Source organism: Rhinopithecus bieti, unplaced genomic scaffold (assembly GCF_001698545.2).
Source record: "Rhinopithecus bieti isolate Rb0 unplaced genomic scaffold, ASM169854v2 scaffold_54836, whole genome shotgun sequence".
Classification (NCBI taxonomy): Eukaryota; Metazoa; Chordata; class Mammalia; order Primates; family Cercopithecidae; genus Rhinopithecus; species Rhinopithecus bieti.
In genome coordinates this window covers 80,765-97,964 of record NW_016821173.1, presented here as the reverse complement: position 1 = coordinate 97,964, position 17,200 = coordinate 80,765, and the positions used below count along the sequence as shown (strand labels likewise).

Here is a 17,200-nt window from a genome sequence, read left to right as displayed (position 1 = left end):
AATATCAAAGACCCATGGGACCCCCGATGGGCAGACGGAGTCAAAGGTGGACTCTACACAGGCTACACAATCCTTAGTTCATATCCCATGGCTACTCTCCTGATAAAAAGAACACTTGTCCAGCAAAAATCCCTTCCTCAAAACATACAAGCCCTACAGAATTTAACCTTAGCCATACAAGCACAAGAACAGGCCTTACAAGATCAATTACACTCCTCCAATAAGGACCCCTTCTCATGGTTAAAACTAGTCCGTCAAGGGTTAAACCTAACACGGGCAGCCAACCTAACAAATCTCTCCCACTGTTTCCTCTGTGCGGCCCTTGAAAGAGCCCCTTTAGTGGCAGTCCCTTTACCTACTGCTTTCAAGGCTACAACTAACTCCATAGGCACCTCCCAAAAACCGTTCTTACTCCAAGTCCCACTATACCAAAGCCCAGAAAGTCCAATCCTTCCTTTCTGCTACTCTACCCCAAACACCTCCTGGTGTAACTATACCCAGCCACCCGCTAAGACCCACACGGCTCCCATCGGAGGTTATTTCTGGTGCAACAAAACCCTCTTCAAGGTCCTTAATCACACATCCATTGGTCAATCCCTTTGTGTCCCAGTGTCCCTAGTACCTAGTTTAACCTTATATAGCAAAGCAGAAGTAGCTGAACTCGTCATACAATTTAACCCTCCTCCTAATGATCTCCAAAAACGGGCTGTCTTCCTTCCCCTAGTCATCGGAGTCTCCCTGGCCGCCTCCTTAGTGGCGTCAGGGCTTGGAACTGGGGCACTTGCCCACTCGGTACAGTCTACCCAATCTCTAGCAGCTCAAATCCGAGAGGCCATAGAGGCTTCAGCTGAAAGCCTGGCCTCTCTGCAGCGTCAAATTACCTCAGTGGCCCAGGTAGCAGCACAAAATAGGCGAGCATTAGATTTACTTACTGCCGAAAAAGGAGGAACATGTCTCTTCTTAGGAGAAGAATGCTGCTATTACGTAAACGAGTCAGGCCTAGTAGACACTAACATCCAAACCCTAAACAGGATTAAAGCAGAATTAAAAACCTACAATACCCCCTTCACCCCCGGACCACCGGTATGGCTGCTGCCCGTAATACAGCAGATGCTCCCGTTCCTAATTCCCATACTAATCCTCTGTTTTGTCTTATGTCTCGCTCCTGTTTTAATCAAATTTCTCCGAGCCAAAGTTCAAGAGATCACGCACGTCACCTTCAACCAGATGCTTCTTCATCCATACATCCAAATACCAACCATAGACCCCAACCTCAACGACGTCCCTTAACAGCAGGAAGTAGCCAGACAGACCACGGCGCCCCTTATCACTATTATCAATAAAAGGTTGGACTGTTTGGACAAACGGAGACAAGATGGCACAGTTCTGGGTTCTTCACCGTCAACATTCCCGTGCCCGGGAAAGACACGGGTCGACTGCGCAGGTGCAACCCGACCTCCCAGGGAGAAAAACCGGAACCCGCCTAGCCACGCCAACCGCCCCGTCCCCGACCCGCCTATGTCCCGCCCACTGCCCTCCCACTCCCGGGCCCAGGACATAAAAGCCGCTCCCGGCGGGTGCGCAGTGTGAACTTCCTTGGCCCCTCCTCCTCCGCGGGACCCAGGAACCTTGCCTGAGAACGCTGGTGCGAACTTCCTTGGCCCCTGCTCCTGTGCCGACCTAGGAACCTCGCCTGAGAACGCCGGAGCGACTTCGTCGGCCTCCACCACCAGAGACCGGCGAACCTCGCTGCCTCCTTCACATTGGCTTGTAAATAAAGTTTTTTTTGCCTTGCCTACTTGCCTTTTCTCTGGCATTTGCTCTGGGGGTCGCATTAAAGCAAATCAGTAGCCATTATAAGACCTCCTTTTTATCCTGTAACTTAGAATGCCTTAAATATCTGGGAATGCAGCTCCGTATGTGTCACATTCATTTTTCCTTGCTCCTGTTTAAGATGGAGTTGCTCTAGTTCACATGCCTCTGACAAATCTCTTCTTGTCATGGGAATAAGTCCTATGTAGTTGTTGCGTGTTATTGTTTTTTATATGTTGGTGAGTGTGGCTTTCCAGTGTGGTGTTGAGAACGTTTTTGTCTGTGGTTCATAAAAGATATTGGTCTGCAGTTTCTTCTAGCTTTTTTCTCATTTTTGACATGCTCTAGCATTTTTATTAGATTGTATTATATTTATGCCTTAAGACAACAAAACAAGTGTATGCAAAAGTGGAAAGGTAATTTATGGAAATATAATGATTGTTAAATTCCGGTCTACTATAAGAGGAAAATTATCATGTATATGTCAATTGAGGACACTACCAACCTTAAGATGGATTGACTTGGAAGTCCCTGATTAACATAACTTTACAGCTTAACATCCTCTCGAAGATCTCCACAAGTTTTTAGAAAGTCTTATTTTCATGGTCACCTTTTTAACTTATGTGACTATTTTATTTCAGCAAAGATGTCTTAATGTCTTATTTTAATGTCAAAACGGTAAAGAAAAGGATGAAGGAAAATCTTTTTTTTGTTTTCACAAGCATCACCTTTGGTGTCAGTTAATGAGTTTGTAGAAAGACTGGGATGATTGCTGGGTTCAGTGGCTCATGACTATAATCCCAGCACTCTGGGAGTACCAGGCAGGCAGATCACAAAGTCAAGAGATCAAGACCATCCTGGCCAACATGGTGAAAACCTGTCTCTACTAGAAATACAAAAATTAGCTGGGTTTGGTGGCACCCACCTGTAGTCCCAGATACTTGGAAGGCTGAGGCAGGAGAATCACTTGAACCCAGGAGGGAGAGGTTGCAGTGAGCCAATATCATGCCATTGTACTCCATCCTGGCAACAGAGCAAACTCTTTCTCAAAAAAAAAAAAAGAAAAGAAAAGAAAGAAAGAAAGAAAGAAAGAAAGACTGGGACGGTTTACATGAATTATCTGTATCTGTTAGGATTAAATAATAGACATTCTACCTATAAATGTTCTTAGTTATCTTCTTTCTTTCTTTTACTCCTTATCTTTTATTTTCCTTTTGAAGCTAAGACAATTCAATCAAGCATCTATAAATTTTCCTTCCCCAAACCCTGATCAAATTCCTCAGATAAGACAATGAAAGATAAGGGATGGGAGAAAAACTGTTTTCTATTTGGTCAGAAGCAAAAATAATGTAGAGATAATAAATGATAGTGATACTTAGAGGCCAAAAGTATCTAAAATGTATAGTGATATGATTTTCTATTTAATTTATCATACATTTCATAATTGCTAAGAAAGAGCTAGTTAATAGGGTCTAATGGAATGCTATGGTCATTGGATTGTGTGTTAAGAGAGAGGTACAATAATAGTAGACAATGACAGAGGAGACTTTGGAGATATTGAAAATATCCTGTTTGTGTAAAGAAGGGTGTTACTTACAATAAAGATTTTTTAAAATTTTAACAATGTATGCTTTCTGAAAACTGCCATTTGTATTGTAAGAGAGAAAATGGGCTCCAGACCATAAAATTCTATAGTAACATATTTTCTTTTAGATTTTGCTAGATTTGTTCATTTTGCAAGTTATTGGGTGTATAGAAGCTTAAAATTAATGCATTTTTCTGACAAAATATTATTTTGCACTGACCTTTATTATGCTGATGATGCTGTTTTTGCATTGACATGTTTCTTCTGATTTGATAAAAGCGCAAACAACCTTTTCTGCCTTTTCTGTTGTTTGTATTATGTTTTGTTTCTTTTTTCTTTTTTTGCTGATTGCTTTTATTTCTTGTTCTTATGCTTTAATTGTAACTCTTTAACACCTGACAACTTGTAGTTCTGAACACGTAAGTTTAGTCTATTTGCCCGCATTGCGTTATTTTAAAACTTGCACTTACTTATACATTTATTTTTTTGAGATGGCATCTTACTGTGTTGTGCAGATTGGAGGGCAGTGGTGTAATCTCAGCTAACTGCAATTTCTGCCACCCAGGCTCAAGCGATGATACCCCTGCCTCAGCAATATCTGGGACTACGAGCATGCACCGCCACTTCAAGCTAATTTTTGTATTTTTTAGGGGAGACAGTGTTGCACCATGTAGCCCAGGCTGGTCTCCAACTCCTGAGCTCAAGAGATCCACCCCTCCTCGACCTCCCAAAGTGCTGGGATTCCAGGCATGGGTCACCGAACCTAGCCACACTTATTTAATTTTATTCTTTACAAGTCTTTTCTGCTTAGGATATATAAGACTTCTTCTATCTGAGAATTCACAAGTGTAACAATTTGAAATTCTTTTTCTAATCATTTTCAGAATACTGCCACTTCCTGTGTTCTTTTAAAATTCTGATCAGAAGTGTAGGCTTTGTCACTCTTAAATGCCCTATAATCTCCATCACGTATTAGATGCTTCTTTCTCTCTTTGCTACATTTTTTTGTAGTTTTGTTAAAGTATTTATTTTTCAGTTATCTAATTAGCTTTCAACTATTTAATTTACCCAGTGATTTTTATATTTTGTCTTCTAGAGATTTTGTTGGTTCTTTTAAACACTTGTTCATCATTGAGAGGCATTCTTTTTTCATACTTCTGAAGTAATCTAGTATTTCTTCAAAAGTAAATATTTTGATTTGGTAAATTTTACATAGGAAATGTGCTGGGGTCATTTTCACTTCTTATTCATGGAACCTTGTTTTTATTCATGTTTTGTGATTTCTTATAAAGATCTGCTTATTTCCCATAGATTTTTACTTGTGGAAGTTCTTTGAGGACTACTTTGAAGTTAAACTCCACTATAGATCATATCTGTGTATGTTTTTGTCACTTACCTGGGACTGCTTTAAGCATTCATTGAGTGTTTTTAGGCTGCCGTCTTAAAATAATGCTAAATGAGCTAAATTTCATCACTAGAGAAAAATCATAAACCAAAATATGTTCCAATGGAAATTTGCGGTCCTTTGAGGCAGTTGACATTTGTATCATGGGAAGAACACCTAAAACACTGATGTCTTTAAAAGTTGTCAGAAGAGTATGTTTCTGGAGAAATAACTTTTGTATGTGTCAGAATACAAATGCATCAGAAAAAAAATTTTGGATATAATTTAATCAAACTGACCTTGAGAAAGTGAATTGAATTGTGTATGAATGAAGGAGTTTTACTTTTCATCTGTTGTTTAAATTTTTTTTTTCAGGCTGCAGTTATACAATATTTCAAGTTGAAAATGAGGAGAAGAACTTCCATAAATAATAAGATTAGAAACTCTTAGAAACTTATTTTTTATCCAGTGTGATTAAGTTAATGTTTGCCATTTGATGGTGTCGTTTCAAAATTAAGAGTTCCTATACTGATAAACTTTCAAATATTTCTAGGTGTCTGACACCAATAAATGTTAATTTCGGATGTTACTTCATGTTAACAGGTGTTCACAGGCCATTATAAATTACCACAAATTGTTGAAAAATCTTAAACAGGAGGAGGAAGAGAGTCAAGATAGCATCACAAAGAGAAACACGATTCTGGAAAGGGAGATTGCACTCTCAGTCCGGGATAATTTCATGCAGCAGAAGGCTTTCAAGTGCATGTCAGTGATTCAGGCTTTTCTTGGTTCTGCTCCACAATTAATTTTGCAGATATACATCACTCTCATTATAAGAGAATGGCCTTTTGGTAGAGGTAAGTCGAGTTATTTGGTGTGAAAGACAGACAAAGGACAGTAAGGTGAAATAATACAATAGAATTTGAGAAGTTGAAACATGTAATCCCAAATTACAGTTGCACTAAATTTTTTATAAGACTGAATTTCTATGAATTTATTTGGTTAGCAGCTTATGAAAAGATGCTGTTGGAATCCATAGAAATTTTACATATATAAAAGTTAGCATCAATTTATTTTATTGATCCTGAAGAGTTAAATTAAGCATGATATAATATTTAGATAAGAAGTAGAGGAATAAGTTTCTATCTAAAACATATTTTTTTGTTATAATCTGCCTTTTATAAACAGCATTGTTTTTTTTTTTTTTTTTTTTTTTTTTCCTGCTCACTGTAAGCTCGCCTTCCAGGTTTACACCATTCTCCTGCCCTAGTCTCCGGAGTAGCTGGGACTATAGGCTCTCGCCACCACGCCCAGCTAATTTTTTCGTATTTTTAGAAGAGACGGGGTTTCACTGTGTTAGCCAGGATGGTCTCGATTTCCTGACCTTGTGTAAAAAATCCCAAAGTACTGGGATTACAGGCATGAGCCACTGCTCCCAGCCAAACAGCTTTGCTTTTAATAGAAATAGCAACTGCATGAAAATTAGAATGTGACTAAGACTATAAAATTTTATAAAAGTCACCAGGCAAATAGTTCTGTATCTGTTATTTTAAATTTTTACCTTAGATACAGGGAGTATATGTACAGTATATGTACAAGTTTGTTACATGGGAATATTGTGTGAGATGCTGAGGTTTGGAGTGTGGATCACATCACCCATGTAGTAAGCACAGTACACAATAGGGAGTTTTTTTTTTTTTTTTTTTTTTTTTAGCACACTCGGTCCTTCCCTCCACCCACTAGTGGTCCACAATATCTGTTATTTCCATATTTATGTTCAGGAGTGCTGAATGTTCAGCTTCTGCTTATGAGTAAGCACATCTATTTGCTTTTCTATTTCTGCACTGATTTGCTTAGGATAGTGGCCTCAACCTGCATTTATGTTGATGCAAATGACATGATTTATTTATTTTGTATGGCTGCACGGCATTCCACATACACATACATGGAATACAATGAAACCATACGAAAAAAATCAATCATTTTCCTTATTCGGTGTACCATTGATGGGCACCTGAGTTGATCCCATGTCTTTGTTATCGTGAATAGTGCATCAGTGAGCATATGACTGCATGTGCCTTGGACATATAATGATTTATATTCCTTTGGGTACATACACAATAATGGGATTGCTGGGTTGAAATGGTAGCTCTATATTAAGTTCTTTGAGAAACTTCCAGACTGCTTTCCACAGTGGCTGATGTAACTTACACGTCTATCAGCAGTGTGTAAGCATTCCCTTATCTCAGCATCCTTATCCAGCATGTATTGGTTTTTGACATTTTAATAGTAGCCATTTTTGCGGATATGAGATACTGTCTCATTGTGGTTTTGATTTGCATTTCTCTGATGAATACTGATGCTGAATTTGTGGAAGTTTTTGTTGTTGCTGTTTTTTGAGATGGAGTTTCACTCTTGTTGCCAAGGCTGGAGTGCCCTGGCATGATTTTGGCCCACTGCAATCTCCACCTCCCGGATTCAAGTGATTCTCCTGCTTCGGCTTCCCAAGTAGCTGTGATTACAGTCATGTACCAACATGCCCAGCTAATTTTTACATTTTTAGTAGAGACAAGGTTTTGCTATATTGGCCAGGCTGGTCTTGAACTCCTGACCTCAGGTTATCCACCCACCTTGGCCTCCCAAAGTGCCAGGATTACAGGGGTGAGCCACCGTACATGGGCTGATGCTGAGCAGTTTTTCATATGCTTGTTGGCCACTTGTACGTCTTCTTTTGAGAAGCGTCTGTTCATTTTCTTTTACCTATTTTTTTTTTTAATAGAGTTATTTGTTTTGTGCTTGTTGGTTTGTTTAAGTTCTTTATAGATTCTGGATCTTAAGCCTTTGTTGGATGCATAGTTTGAAAATATCTTCTCCCATTGTGTAGGTTGCTGTTTGCTCTGTTTACAGTTTCTTTTGCTGTGCAGATAACCTTTTGTTAAATTAGGTCCCAATTTTCTATTTTTATTTTTGATGCAAAATTGCATTTGGGGACTTACCTAAAATTTTTTTGCCACTATCGATGTTTGAAAGAATACTTCCTAGGTTGTTTTCCACGATTTTTGTAGTTTGAGGTCTTAGATTTAAACATTTCATCCATTTTGAGTTAATTTTTGTATATGGTGAAAGGTAGGAGTTCAGTTTAATTCTTCTACCTATGGCTAGCCAGTTATCCTAGAATCATTTATTTAAAAGGGAATGCTTTTCCTATTGCCAGTTTCATTGGCCTTATCAAAGAACAGATGATTGTAGGTATGTGGCTTTATACCCGGGTTCCCTGACCTGTATTCTTGGTCTCTGTGTCTGTTTTTGCACCAGCACCAAGCTGTTTTTGCTACTGCAGCTTTTAAGTGTAGTTTGAAGTCAGGTAGTATAACATCACTGTCTTTGCTATTTTGCTTATGAATGGTTTGACTAATTCAGCTTTTGTTGTTGCTGTTCTATATGAACTTTAAAATAACATTTTTTTTTTCTAATTTTGTGAAGAATGGTACTGACAGTTTGACAGGGATAGCATTAAATAATTTGAGCTTCTGCCCATTCAGTATGATGTTGGCTATGGGTTTCTTAGAGGAGGCTTATTATTTTGATGCTTAATCTGTTGAGTTTGTCATGAAGAGATGTTTGATTTTATCAATCCCTTTTTCTGTTTTGGCTTTTACCTTTGATTATGTGGTGATCACATTTATTGATTTGGATATGTTGAACCATTCCAGGAATAAAGCCTACTGTGATTGCAGTGTACCAGCTTTTTGATGCACTGTGATCCAGTTTGCTGATATTTTGTTGAGGATTTTTGCATCTGTTTTCATGAGGGATATTGGTCAGAAGTTTTCTTGTGTCTCTGCCAGGTTTTGGTATCAGGCTGATGCTGGCCTCATAGAATGAGATGGATGAAAGGCCCCTCCACCATTTATTTGAATAATTATAATAGCATTGTTATGAGTTCTTTGTACATCAGGAAAAAATTGGCTATGAATTCATCTGCTCCAGAGATTTTTAAAAAAATTATTGATAGGTTCTTAATTACCTAAACAATTTAAGGCGTAGATATTGGCCTATTCAGAGTTTCAATCTCTTCTTGATTTAGTCTTGGGAGATTGTGTGTTTCCAGGAATTTATCTATTTCCCCCAGATTTTCTGATTTGCGTGCATAGAGTTGTTCATAGTTGTCTCTGAGGATCTTTTGTATTTCTGTGGGATAGGTCATATACTGCCTATGTTGTCTTTATTGTGCATCTTTGGATTTTGTTGTCCGTTTTTTTTTTTTTTTTTTTTTTTTTTTTTTTTCTGAGACTGAGTTTTTTCTGTCACCAAGGGCTGCAGTTGAGTGGCATGATCTTGGATCACCGACACTTCCGCCTCCCAGGTTCAAGCAATTCTCATGCCCTTCAGCCTACTGAGTGTGTGGGGATTACGGCAATGCACCCACCAGTGCCTGCTAATTTTTGTATTTTTAGTACAGACAGGTTTTACCATGTTGGCAAGCTGGTCTCAAATACTCTTAACCTCTGGTGGATCCCACCCACTTCAACCTCTCAAAGTACTGGGATTAGAGGTGAGTGATCATGTGCAGCTGTTGGTTGTTTTTTGTTTGTTTGTTTGTTTGTTTGTTTTGTTTGTCTTGGTTATATTTTAGATGGTAGACTTATCCCATTTATTATTTATTTTATTTTCAAAGGTCAACACTTGGTTTGGTAAGTGATTTTTTATATGTATTTTGCATCTCGTTCATTAAGTTCTTTAGTTTTAGTTTTTTCTTCTGGATTTAATGTTTGTTTCCCCCTCCTTCCGAGCTCTTCAGGTGGCAAAGTTAGATGGTTAATTTGAGATTCTTTCTAACTTATTGATGAAGACATTTTAGGGCTATAAACTTCCACTTAACGCCTGCTTGGCTGCATCCCAGAGAGTGGAAAGTTTTTCTATTTTCATTTATTTCAAAAGAATTATTGTAATTTTTCTTGCCCTAATTTTGATGTTCACGAAGGAGTCTATTCGGGTGTAAGTTGTTAGATTTCCCTGTATTTGTGTGTTTTGAGACATCTCTGGTATTTATTTCTTATTTTTTATTGCACCGTGGACGCAACAGTGTGCTTTGTGTGGTTTCTGCTTTCTTTTGAATTTAATGAGGGGGCTTGCCTAAGTAAATTGCTCAGAGTCAATCTTAGCTATGTTCTGTATGCAGATGAGAAGAAATGACTATTCTTCTGTTTGTTGGGTGGGGCATGTTCATTTTGTAGATGTGTGTTAGGTCCTATTGGCTGCAAGTGTTGAGTTGAAAAGTCGCAGAGTTTCTTTGTTAGTCTTTTCATGGGGTCAAGAAAGAAGCTAGTTCTGGGGGCAGGGAGCGGTGGCTCAAGCTTGTAATCCGCAGCATTTTGGGAGACCGAGATGTGGCAGATCATGAGGGTCAGTGAGATCGAGACCATCCTGGCTAACATGGTGAAAGCCCCATCTCTACTAAAAAATACAAAAAAAAAAAAAAAAAAAAACTGCCAGGATGTGGTGTGGGTGCCTGTAGTCGCCAGCTACTCAGGCTGAGGCAGGGAAATCGCCGCTCGCTCACCACCGAGGTGGACTCGCAGTGAGCCGAGATCGTCAGGCCACTGGCACTCAAGAAACCAAATAAGCCTGGGCGACAGAGCAAGACCTTGTCTCAAAAAAAAAAAAAAAAACAAAAAAGGAGAAGTTCTACAAATCAGTGGTGTTCCATTTTGTATGTATGTGTATTTAGTGTCATGCACATCCATGTGAAGAGACCACCAAACAGGCTTTGTGTGAGCAATAAAGCTTTTTAATCACGTTTACGTAACGTGCAGGCGGGCTGAGTTTGAAAAGAGAGTCAGTGAAGGGAGATAGGGGTGGGGCCATTTTATAGGATTTGGGTAGGTAAAGGAAAATTACAGTCAAAGGGGGTTGTTCTCTGGTGGGCAGAGTCGGGAGGGGGGAGTCACAAGGTGCTCAGTGGGGGAGCTTTTGAGCCAGGATGAGTCAGGAAAAGGAATTTCACAAGGCAATGTCATCAGTTAAGGCAGTAACAGGCCATTTTCACTTCTTTTGTGGTGGAATGTCATCAGCTAAGGCAGGAATCGGCAGTCTGGATGTGTACGTGCAGGTCACAGGGGACATGATGGCTTAGCTTTGGCTCAGAGGCCTAACATTTAGGATAGTGTTTGATTGTACCCATTATTATTATGTAGTGACCTTCATTGTCCTTCTCAATTTTCATTGGTTTCACATCGGTTTTCCTCTTCTCTTTGTTTTCCATTAGCATGATGGATCTTACCTGCTCGTTTACTTTGAGGGTATGTGTGTCATTGGATGTGAGATGAGTGCCTTGAAGACAACAGATGGGTGGGTTTTGTCTTTTGATTCAGCCTACCACTGTGTGTCATTCAAGGTGAGTATTGATATGTGTGATTTTGATCCTGTCATCACCTTGTTAGCTGGTTGTTAGGTAGACTTTGTTGTGTAGCTGCTTTAAAGTGCCTGTGGGCTTGCACTTAAGTGTGCTTTTGTGAGAACAGGTATCATTCTTTGAAATTCATGTTTGGCATTTCCCTTGAGGATGTCCTGAAAGCCTACTCTACTTGAAGTGTATGTCTTTAGCATTTGTTTGAGAAGAATTTTCTTTCTTTTTCACTTATGAATCTTAGTTTGGTGGGATATAAAATTCTTGGATTTTTTTTTTTTTTTTTTTTTTTTTTTTTTTTTTTTTTTTTTTTAATGTTGAAAATAGGCCCCCAGTCTCTGGTTTCTGCTGAGGGGTCTGCTGCCATCCTGATGGTGTTCTCTTTGTAAGTGACCTGCCACTTCTCTCTACCTGCATTTATATTTTCATTTTTGTTTTCTTTCTTTTGTTTGTTTGTTTCTTTTTGCACTGACCTTGGTGAATCTGATGACTATGTACCTTGGGAATGGTCACCTTACATAGCATTTGGCTAGGGTTCTCCATATTATTTGGATTTGGATGTTGACCTCTCTAGTGTGATGAAGAAGACTTTCATGACTGTCTCCTCAAATATATTTTTCAAGTTGCTTATTCTCTCTCCTTTTCTCTTTGGAATGCTTACGAACCAAGTCATAGATATGGTCTCTTTACATAACCCCATATTTCTTGGATTTTTTTTTTCATTTTGAATTATTTTTGCTTTATTGTTGTCTGACCAAGTTGACTTGAAGAACCAATCTTGAAGTTCTGAAATTCTTTCCTCAGCTTGGTCTATTCCCATTAACACTTCCATTTGTATGATAATGTTCTTATTGTGAAGTTTTCAGCTGAAGAAGTCAATTTTTGGTCTGTCTTTAAGTGGCTGTTTCATCTTTCAGCTCTTGAATTTCTTTACTTCATTGCTTGGCTTCCTTTGGTTGGTTTGAACTTTTAGTTACTTATAGTAAATGTTGAAAGAGACCCAAAACTACATGCTGACTTTAGATATTCAGAAAATTGGATTCTAAATTCCCAGGTAAGGAGTTTTGCCTCTTTGGCAGCCCATTTGATGGTTACTATATGGTCTTTGCTCCCATTTAAATTCATCAGATAAGAAGTTTTGTCTCTGGATGGTCTGTTTTATGGTCGCCAGGTGATATCTGTTCTCCTCAATAACGTGATTGTAGAGGCAGTTACCTGAATCTACACCTAAGTAGCATGAAATAGAACCCCCAACACACACACACGCGTGCGCGCGCATATATAGAACCAATGTCAGTTTCCTCTTAACATGTGTACTGGAATTATGAGAAATTATTTAAAATGCAGCCTTTGGGGGAATATGTGTAAATGTACACTGAACATGTCTGCACCGTTTTTGTACCTTCTCATTAACTTGTCATGTCAAATTTTAAAAATAGTCATTACCAGGGCTGGGTGCAGTGGTTCATGCCTATAATCCCAGCAGGTTGGGAGGCCAAGGCCAGCAGATCACCTGAGGTCAGGAGTTTGAGACCAGTATGGCCAAATGGAGAAACCCCGCCTCTACTAAAAATACAGAATTAGCTGGGCATGGTGGAGCATGCCTGTAATCCCAGCTACTGGGGAGGCTGAGGCAGGAGAATCGCTTGAACCTGGGAGGCGGTGGTTGCCATGAGCTGAGATGGCACCATTGCACTCCAGCCTGGGCAACAAGGCAAAGCTACGCCTCAAAAAAAAAAATAAAATAAAATAAAACATAAAAAATAGTCACCAGGAGTGTACACATTTAGATATATGCTCTTCAAATATACATGAAGAGGAAGACAACTAGTGGAACAGATACATGTTGATTAGCTGCAAAGGTAAAATAAAATCAAAACATTTTTATTTGACATTTAAGAGGGAAGCGCTGATTGCAACATGTAAAAGGAAGGTAATCATTTTTTATTTTCAGAGTTGATAAATATAGACTTGAACAAAACATCACTAAAAGACATGGAATGTACATTATTTCGTTACAAAGATGTCATTTGACATCAGATGTCTTTTGAAATTCTTTCGTAGCAAGGAAAGTTTGTAGCATATATGTGAACAACAAACTAAGAGTAAGAAGTTGTTTGTCAAAGAAGCAGACATTTGACAAGTGAGCATTCAAATCCAATGAGAATCAAATTTAGACACATTTTACATGTGTCTAAAATTATTGAATTATATATGATATTCAGCAGTAAAACAAATGATGGCTAAGTAAACCTATAAGTACACAACCATATCCCATTGGATAGGATCTATAGTTGGAAAATTTTTTACAAAAAGTTCTACTAGCTTCATAGCATTAGATGCAGTTTTCATTGTACTCACAGATCTGTAGACTGTGTATTTGTGTGTTCACTTGTCCTATTACCACCAATTTTTAAAACAAGATTCATAATTATTTGCTTTCTATTAACTGACAAATTTAGATGGACACCTATTTATAAACATACGAAAATTGTGTCAGTGTAGGCTGGGCACGGTGACTCACACCTGTAATTCTCGCACTTTGGGAGGCCAAGGTGGGTGGATCACATGAGTTTAGGATTTCAAGACTAGCTTGGCCAACATGGTGAAGCCCTGTCTGTCTCTACTAAAAATACAATAATTAGCTGGACACGGTGGTGGGTGCCTGTAACCTCACTACTCAGGAGGCTGAGGCAAGAGACTGTCTTGAACCCAGCAGGCAGAGGATGCAATGAACCAAGACAGTGTCATTGCACTCCAGCCTTGGGAACAAGAGAAAACCTCCGTCCCCTCCAACAACAACAACAACAACAACAACAACAACAACAACAACAACAAAAGGAGAAAACAAGAAAAAAAAAAAAACAAACAAACAAACAAAAAAACCCAAGAAAATTGTACCAGTGGTCAGTGTAATGCAGTTTTATGGTGTGGCTGTTGTTCCCCGTTAGTTTCAGTCTCTCTTTCTCTCTTTCTCTTGCTTTCTTTCTATCTCTCTCTCTCTCCCCTCTGCCTACTTTCTTTCTCTTTTATTTTTTACCTCAACAGGTTACATTGTATGTTTTCATTGTCTACAAGATGATGTTTTAAGTGTATATAACATGGAATAGTTCAATCCAGAGAATTAACAAATGCATTTTCTCATATAGTTATCTCTCTCTCTCTCTCTTGTTTTTTTTTTCTTTTTTTGTTTTGTTTTGTTTTGTTTTGTTTTGTTTTGTTTTTTTGGTAAGAGCAAATAACATTCATTCTCTGTACATATTTCAACAATACACCGTCACTAACTGTAGTCAGCCTACTATACGATAGATATCTTTAAATGTATTACTCCTATCTGACTCTAATTATAAATCTTTTGATAAAATTCTCCTCATTCTTTCTTTTCCCGTAATCACTGCAGTCTCTGGCAGCCATTGTTTCGCTCTGTATATCCGTAGAGTCTTTTTTTTTTTTTTTTTCCTTTTAAGCTTTCTGATAAAAGTGAGACTTTTTTTTTTTTTTTTTTTCACTCAAGGTAATGTCCTCCAAGTTCATCCCTGTTGCTGTAGATGAGAATTTCATTTTTTTATAGCTGAATACTATTACTTTGTGTATATGTACCATATTTTCCTTATGTATTCATTCACTGATGGACACTTGAGGTGATTCGTTATCTTGGCTACTGTGAATAATGCTGGAATAAACATGGGAGTGTGTGTACCTCTTCAACATACTGGATTCAATTCCTTTTGATACATTCTCAAAAGTGGAATTTCTGGATAATGCATTAGTATTAATTTCGAATTTTTGAGGAAGCTCCAAACTGTTCATGGAATAAAATGGGTTTAGTGATGTATAATGAGTGTAATAATTTACATCATCACCCATAGTGTGCAAGGGTTTTCCTTCCTCCACAGTCTTCTGTGTTTTTGTTTCGTCTTTTCTTTTTTCTTTTTATTCTTTAAATAATGACCATTCCACTCAGGATGAGGTAAAGCCTCATACTGCTTTGATTTGCATGTCTTCTTTTGAAAAATGCCTTTTGAGAAAGGCCTATTAGGAGACCTATTTTATTATACAGAATTGTTTTTTCTTTCTAATTTTTAAAACTAACTTCTCTTTTAAGTTTTGGGCTACCTATGCAGGTTTGTTATATAGGTAGACTCGTGTGATGGGGGTTTGTTGTACAAATTATTTCATCACGCAGGTATTAAGCCTAGTGTCCATTAGTTGTTTTCACTGATATTCTCCCTGCTCCCACTCTGTAGCCTCCAATGGGCAACAGTGTGTGTTGTTCCCCTCTATATGTCCATGTGTAACCATCATTTAGCTCCCAATTATAAGTGAGAACATGTGGTATTTGTTTGTTTATTTTGAAGAAAGCGGGAGACCCTATCATGTTGTTTTATATTGTTTTATACTCAGCACCTGTTTTAAGAAAAAAACACAGAAGTAAAACCAAAGATAGGCAGCCCAGCGTCACATAAACCAGGCCTGGGCCTGCCTGGTCTAAACCCAGTAGGTAAAAATCAACTCATAACTTAGAAACCAAATGTTATTCATAGATTTCAGACATGGCGTAGAAGAATACTGTGAAACTCCCAGCCCTCTTCTGTTTCTCTCTGGCCACCGGTGCATGCAGCACCTGTCTCATAACCCCTGCTTGCCCAAATCAATCACGATGCTTTCATGTGAAATCTTTGGTGTTGTGAACCCTTAAAAGGGACAGAAATTATGCACTTGGGGCGCTCAGATTTTAAGGCAGCAGCCTTGCCGATGCTCCCAACTGAATACAGCCCTTCTTTCTACAACTCGGTGTCTGAGAGGTTTTGCCTGCAGCCCCTCCTGCTACATTTCTTGGTTCCCTGACCATCCACCTGCTCTTTAACAAAAATTATAAAATATTAAAGAGACTCTATAAAATCTTACCTGATGGTCAAACATAAAAAATTAAATATGTCTACAAGGTTTTATTAAAATTAAGATTAATGTTAACACACTAATATAAAGGTAAAATTTAGCTTATCTGGTATAAATATCATATAAAAAGCATTATTAAATATAAAATGGTGTTTAGCTTTTTTTTGGTCTAAAAACTAATAGCAAGAGATGCTAAAAGAAATGTTCATTTTACTAGAGGATCATAGAAGTTAAAGACTTAAAAAAAACTTTGGCAATTAAGACAGTATACAAAGATGCAAATGCCTGGTTGAAATGGAGCAAATATTCCATCTGCACATTAAACAAAAGCAATTGTTAGCTTGTGCACATAGCAGGCCAGAGGCCCTGATTGTCCCCCTTCCACTGAGGTGGTCCTCCAGTCAACCAGGTGGGGGCTGCATGGTAGCTCTTTTCCAGGATTCTGCACTCTGAAGTAATAAGTCATGCCAAGCTCTCTCTGCTGTATCCCCAAGTCCCTGTGGGTCAGCTCTCGAGGGCCTTCCATCTCCCAACACTAAGTTCACTTCGTGTCTCTCATGGCAGGGAAGAGAGTTAGCCTTCCTTGGAGACCTGAAGGAATGCAACAAGATTAAGAATTTTCACGAGTTTATCAATTAGTGAGCCCTTGTTCAGCCCTGAGTGGATGTTTAGTGGTATTGTGGTGGACTTTTACTGGGCACTCTGCCAAATAACTATAGAGTGGCACTTGTGCTTTAGTCAATTTGGCTATCCCTTTCACCCTGGCATTTCATCAACTGGAGAAAACAATAATAATAATAATAATAATAAGACATCATAAAGTGAGAGAAGCCCCTTATAAGTCTTTCAACTCTCACATCTATTTAGATGCAATTAGAGCCCCACAAGAAATACCAGATCAATTTAAAGCTTGAAATGAAATAGTTACAGGATTTAAATCAATGTTTTAGTAGATGATAGTCAATAAAAATGTAGATTAAATAAACTACATCTGTTACAGCCAATAGCAATGAGCTTCTCATAGGTTAAAAAGAAAAACTCACGTTGGCCCCAGCCCTGAGGCTACCTGCACTGACAAAACTCTTTACACTCTGTGTGTCAAAAAAAAAAA

General features: G+C 38.4%; 1 protein-coding gene across 2 annotated transcripts in view; it reads left to right on the top strand.

Annotated features, from left to right (window-relative positions):
* The window catches only part of XKR3 (XK related 3), a 52,786-nt gene that overhangs the window by 24,731 nt on the left and 10,855 nt on the right, over positions 1-17,200 (top strand). For both annotated transcript variants that reach the window (XM_017860227.1, XM_017860228.1), the window contains exon 3: positions 5,385-5,638. In XM_017860227.1, coding sequence (XP_017715716.1) covers positions 5,385-5,638 — 254 coding nt within the window. The remainder of the gene's footprint in view (positions 1-5,384; positions 5,639-17,200) is intronic.